General features: G+C 36.0%; 1 protein-coding gene across 1 annotated transcript; it reads left to right on the top strand.

Moving 5' to 3' along the window:
- The first annotated feature begins 205 nt into the window (after window positions 1-205).
- LOC132187237 (probable sulfate transporter 3.4) lies at window positions 206-5,348 on the top strand. The gene is made up of 13 exons (XM_059601481.1): window positions 206-622; window positions 1,133-1,181; window positions 1,269-1,476; window positions 2,287-2,458; window positions 2,923-2,988; window positions 3,095-3,208; window positions 3,308-3,424; window positions 3,526-3,652; window positions 3,733-4,019; window positions 4,187-4,377; window positions 4,509-4,594; window positions 4,854-4,930; window positions 5,033-5,348. The coding sequence occupies exons 1-13, from the start codon at window positions 293-295 to the stop codon at window positions 5,174-5,176; spliced, it is 1,968 nt and encodes a 655-aa protein (XP_059457464.1). The 5' UTR covers window positions 206-292; the 3' UTR covers window positions 5,177-5,348.
- The last annotated feature ends 892 nt before the right edge of the window (window positions 5,349-6,240 follow it).

Below are 6,240 nucleotides of genomic sequence, written 5' to 3'. Positions count from 1 at the left end.
TTTCTTAAAAAAATAAAAAATAAAAAATAAAAAAAGTAATTTATTTTTATTTTATCTTTCAAATCCAAGTGAAATGACCAAAATGCTCCTGACACGCAACATTTGACAACTGCTCAATTAACTGCCATTTGAGACATGCCCTTCTCTCTGCTTCATCTATATAATCCCCAGAACCCCTTCATTTTTTTTCACAAGCACACAACATTCGAGTGGGTTTTTTTGTTTGGTTTCATTGTTTAGCAGTATCTGAGGTTTTTGTTGAGCATTTTGGTGGGTCTTTGAGCAAAGAGAAATGGGTGTCAACTCTAACAGAGTGGAACACTTTGCATGTCCAGAAAGCAATCTCACAATCCCATCAGAGTTGGGGGGAGCAATGCAAATTCACGACGTTCGCCTTCCACCAGAGAAAACCACTCTCCATAAACTCAAGCACAGGATCTCCGAGATCTTCTTCCCCGATGATCCACTCTACCGATTCAAGAATCAAACTTGGCTCAACAAATTCATCCTTTCTCTTCAGTTTTTCTTCCCTATATTTCAATGGGGCTCTGAGTACAATGTTCCTCTTCTGCGCTCTGATATCATCTCTGGTCTTACCATTGCCAGCCTCGCTATCCCACAGGTGAGAGAAACAAATGAAGCTCTGTTCTTCTTGTTTTTTTTTTAATAATACGGGTGTCCAGGGCTTCGCTCAAACTAGATTTTTGAGACACCATGCAAAACGTCTCCTCTACAAGAGTTAGGTACACTCGGGCTTTCGATTTCCACTCAAAAGGGGTTGAACCTTGGACTTGATACTTCATTAAGTACCCGGACCAAATGACTTACCATTCAAGCCAACTCTTTGGAGTTATTAATTATGTTTGTCATTGAAGTTTGGTTCCATTTCTCGTGGACCATATGAATTAGTATATTATGTATCCTATGAACATGGTTTTTGTCTTTACTCCTCATAAACTATATTTTCCAATGTCCTTTTTCATAAGGTGATGTTATTTGGAAATTTACTACATCATAGAAATGGAATATACATTTTATCAAACCATTTGACCGTTGGAGACAAGAACTCTTTTTTTTTTTTTTTTTTTTTTTTTTCTGGTGATCTAATTTAGTTTGTAATACTATACTGCAGGGAATCAGTTATGCAAAGCTTGCCAATTTGCCACCTATAGTCGGGCTATGTAAGTATCAATAACCACTGATGTATTTACTAAAAATATTAATTATTTTGATTAATTAATAAAAAATAAAAACTGGGTTTGATGCAGATTCAAGCTTTGTGCCCCCATTGATTTACTCAATCCTTGGAAGTTCAAAACATCTTGCAGTTGGGCCAGTGTCAATAGCATCTTTGGTGATGGGATCAATGCTAAGTGAGGCAGTCTCTCCTAATGAAGACCCAATTCTCTATCTTAAGTTGGCCTTCACTGCCACCCTCTTTGCTGGTTTCTTTCAGGCTTCTCTAGGTTTCTTAAGGTATTCTAATATTTCACTTCTTCAGCCCTTCTCTTTTGTCATTTCATTATGAATGAGTAATATTATTTCAAAATTTGCTCTTATTTCTATATTAGAAATGGTGGTAGAAAGAGAAGTCTTTTTAACAAAAAAATTCTTAGGGAGATTGAGTATAGAGTCTTTAACCCAAAAGTTTAAGTTTATATGTTTGGGGTCAACCATGCTATATTAATCGCTCACACTTGTAACTCATTTTCAATATGAAATTCAATCTTTTTATATTCATAAGTGAGTTCATCACTACATTGCTAGGCTCCCCCTCAAATGAAAACTTTTTATCAACTTTTATGTGCTAGGTGAGTTTGCCCGTGTCGTGTACTTTTTCCTCTACTCTAAGGACTCGTTTGTGCCCATGCCATGAATCTTTTCCCTTATTCTAGGAACTCTTTGTCAATGCTTGCGCCAGTCCACCATGCCACGCTTCACCGACCTATCTCTGATATCACTTGTTAGAGAAATTAACATCTTGTAGAATCTCTCAACGAGATTATAATATAGTATGTTAGCATACCACTTAATTTGAAAGCTAAAGTTTATAGGTTTTGATCCAACTATGTCATATTAACCGCTCATACTTTAGACACAGTTTTAACGTGAGATTCAATCATTTTACAATCACACATGCTCAACATAAATTAATAACCTTAAAAAAAGAATATTTCACCTTTTAAAGAGTAAAAGAATAATTTGTAAATGGAGATTGATAAAAAGAAGATAATCATTTTCTTTTCCTTGTTGAATTTGTAGTTGATTTTGACTTGTGATTTGCAGGTTAGGGTTTGTAATTGATTTTCTGTCAAAGGCAACTCTAGTTGGGTTTATGGCTGGTGCAGCCGTCATCGTATCATTGCAACAGTTGAAAGGATTGCTGGGGATCGTCCACTTCACAAGCAAAATGCAAATGATTCCTGTCATGTCCTCTGTTTTAAACCAGAGAGATGAGGTAATTATTAACCAGAATAAAGTAGTCGCTAGTCTATGGAAATTTATTCTCTTTTTTTTTTTTTTTTTAGCAAATACTTTAGATATTTACACAAAAGGAGCTTTTAGAATTTTTTTTAAAAAAATTATTAATAAAGGCAACTTAACCATGTATGCTTTCTTTTAATAAATCCAAGCAACTCAAACATAGAAATAATTACTAGAAGGACCTGGTGCCACCAACTTTCTCCAGGGAGAATCATTATGTATATATTTTTCAATATATCAAACAGTTCCACACAATAAAAGTTTGATTCTTTATGTCAAACTTTTATTGTGGTGGAATTGTTGGAGATATTAAAATATTTCTTTCTTTTTTTTTAGTTACAAAAAAAAAAAAAAGAATTGTGTTTTATTGATATTACTCTAATTTCAATTTTCATCCTCAGTAGTATTTTGAGTAATAGTGGTACAATTGATGTGCAGTGGTCTTGGCAAACCATTGTCATGGGTTTTGGTTTCCTCCTCTTTATGTTGACTACAAGGCATATTGTAAGTGTTTCTTTGCTGCTCAAAAGCATAATCTACTCATCAACATGTTCTGTTTTTTGGTTTTTTGTTTTTAATGTTCTAATTAATTTTGTATTAATGAAAACAGAGCAATAGGAAACCGAAGCTTTTTTGGGTCTCAGCAGCAGCCCCATTAACTTCAGTTATTCTCTCAACCCTTGTAGTTTTCCTCCTCAAGTCTAAGGCAAGAGGAATTCCAATTGTAAGTAGTACTAAAAAGTGGCAGGTTTTGGAACTTCTTTCTTTCCATTAGTTTAATCATGTATTGATCTTTCTTTTTATCCTTTTTTTTTTTGAAAAGATTGGGCATTTGCCAAAGGGCCTTAATCCCCCTTCACTAAACATGCTATACTTGAGTGGCCCTTATCTAGCTGTCGCTATTAAAACCGGCATCGTGACAGGGATCTTGTCTCTCACTGTAAGTTGAATGTTCTACGTGTTGGGCCTCCCTGACGGTGATTTACCACAGCAATGTTTTTCTCTTACCAAATTCCTGCTGTTTTGTATTGTTACTTACAGGAAGGAATTGCAGTGGGGAGGACATTTGCTGCTTTGAAAAACTACCAAGTTGATGGAAACAAAGAAATGATGGCTATTGGTCTTATGAACATGGCTGGTTCATGCTCTTCATGCTATGTTACCACAGGCATGCAATTATGATACCCTTTTCCAAATTATGCAGTTGTTTAACAATGGCTGAAGTTTCTAATAAGATAATGTTTTCAGGATCATTTTCTCGATCGGCTGTAAACTGTAATGCCGGAGCACAAACGGCAGTGTCAAATATTGTGATGGCTTCAGCTGTGCTTGTGACTCTACTTTTTCTGATGCCACTGTTTTATTACACCCCCAATGTCATCTTGGCGGCCATCATCTTAACGGCTGTGATCGGGTTGATAGATTACCAGGCTGCATACAAATTGTGGAAAGTTGACAAGCTTGATTTCATGGCTTGTTTGTGCTCCTTTCTCGGTGTTCTTTTCATTTCAGTGCCTCTAGGACTTGCCATTGCGGTAAGCTTTTTCACCCCTTCATGTTTTACGTGTTGAGCTTCACTTATTAAATGAGAGTTTAAACCTACACGTAAGGGGAGTTAAATGATTAAACTCGCCCCTTCTTATCGGCTTAAGCTTTTAGGATAAGTGATGATTTATTAAAGCTAATTGTCTGCAAAATTCAGGTTGGGATATCAGTTTTCAAGATTCTGTTGCATGTCACCAGGCCAAACACAATGGCATTAGGGAATATCCAGGGCACTCAAATATACCAAAACCTCAGTAGGTATAGAGAAGCTTCAAGGGTGCCCTCATTTCTCATTCTTGCTATTGAGTCTCCCATCTACTTTGCAAACTCAACTTACCTGCAAGAAAGGTGAGTCTCTCAAAATATATGATTTCCAAGTTGCTTCTAAGTACAACTTTGGGATTACGTGAAGTTATGCATATAGTTTTAGTAGGATACACTTGAGCATCTCCTTGACTTGTTAACGTTTTTTGGCACAGGATGTTAAGATGGGTTCGAGAGGAGGAAGAGTGGATAAAGGCAAACAATGCCAGTACACTGAAATGTATAATTTTAGACATGACAGGTAACACTTCAGTCATCTAAACTCGTTTCGTAAGATATCGGCGTTGTTTGATGACACAAGCTTTTTGCTTTTTAGTATAAAAAAAAAAAAAAAAAAAAAAAAACGAAAAGCGTTAGCAAACAACTTTAAACACAAAACACTCAAAACTGACATCTTTTGAATCAAAAAGCAGAAAAACACCCTCTAAAAAGTGTTGTCCAACCAACCGATGTCGATTCTGGTGCATTTGGCTGACCATTTTTTATTATTATATTCTCAGCTGTGACAGCCATAGACACAAGTGGTATAGACGCAATATGTGAAATCAGAAAGATGATGCAGAAAAGAACACTCAAGGTAAAATAAATAAATATATAGTAATTATATCAGAAAGTTTCATAAATGCCAGAATTGTTTGGTGGGGTTCTGATTAGTTATGTTGTGGTTGTTGTTATGTAGCTTGTGTTGGCAAATCCTGTTGGGAGTGTGATGGAAAAGCTAGAGCAATCACAACTCTTGGAATCCTTCCGTGTGAATGGACTCTACCTCTCTGTTGGAGAAGCTGTGGCTCACATTTCTTCTTTGTGGTATCCTCAGCCATGACTTGCAAAGCTTGGCAATCAAACAAGAGTTCTACTCAGAGGACTCAGGAGAGGACTTTTCTTTTCTTTTATAGTCGGCGACAGTATTTAAAGGCAATCAAACTTGTAGCTTTTTCTTTCTTTTTTGTCCCTTTCTAGTGGGAAAGATGAAAGCTATATGCTCTTCAATCAAAGAAGCGATTTTGAAGTTCAGATTTTTGCACTTGAACAGGCTCAAGATGAATGAGAATTTACTATAAAATAACTCAAACAATACAGAATACTAACATCAGCACTCAACAATTGCTCTCACTAACTACTTCAGCAGAGCTAAATTTGACCCACACCTCCCTTTATATGAATTACAACAACAAATCCAAATAAACAAAAGAACTATATTGTTTGAGTTATAGTAAATTCTCATCTAGAACCACACTCCAAGCAATTGCAATCAGCCAATCAACTAGACTTCAGAACTCACAGAATCCTTGCCAATAAATTCCATCTTCTGCATAATTCCATATTTTCAGGTGTCAGCTTAAATCTTCCTTTCGCCATGATCCATCTCCCAGCTTAATCTTTGAACAATTTTCTCCTCTGATCTTGGTTGATTCCCATGTTTAAGATCATTTATTTACTTCCAAAGACTATAAATTTCCCATGCTAGCTTTCAACCGGCAAGCCTTCCATCCCTTAACCCCCTTCCCAGTTTTGTGTAAGGATCAGTAATTAGACTTCAACAACATTGAAAAAACATATGCTCTCTACTTTCTAAACAACCTCTACAGAAGAGCACATCCCCTGTACAACCCCATTTCACCAATTCCTTACCGTCGAAAGGCCATCTCTAACAAGAAGCCATAAGATAAATTGTCTAAATTTCATTCATCCTTATGAAAAGTTTGAAGCATGCCATAAAGATGAATATCGATGAGATTCGAAGAATCTATCATATATGCAAGCCAAACTGATCAATTATAAACCAACCCACGATCTATTCTACGAAATATGAATAATCATGTTTGCTTCGGGGTAAGCTCTACCTACATGTAATTAGGACAATCAACGTATGTTTATTGAATAAAC

Source organism: Corylus avellana, chromosome ca7 (genome assembly GCF_901000735.1).
Source record: "Corylus avellana chromosome ca7, CavTom2PMs-1.0".
NCBI classification, from domain to species: Eukaryota; Viridiplantae; Streptophyta; class Magnoliopsida; order Fagales; family Betulaceae; genus Corylus; species Corylus avellana.
The sequence above is the reverse complement of the archived record's forward strand: the minus strand, read 5'-3'. Positions and strand labels throughout refer to the sequence as shown.

Excerpts from the sequence above, each read along its gene's own strand:
- LOC132187237 (XM_059601481.1), top strand. The coding sequence starts at position 293 with ATGGGTGTCAACTCTAACAGAGTGGAACACTTTGCATGTCCAGAAAGC. Across the intron at positions 2,989-3,094 it reads TGTTGACTACAAGGCATATT|AGCAATAGGAAACCGAAGCT; the intron begins GTAAGTGTTTCT and ends TAATGAAAACAG. Across the intron at positions 3,425-3,525 it reads CAGGGATCTTGTCTCTCACT|GAAGGAATTGCAGTGGGGAG; the intron begins GTAAGTTGAATG and ends TGTTACTTACAG.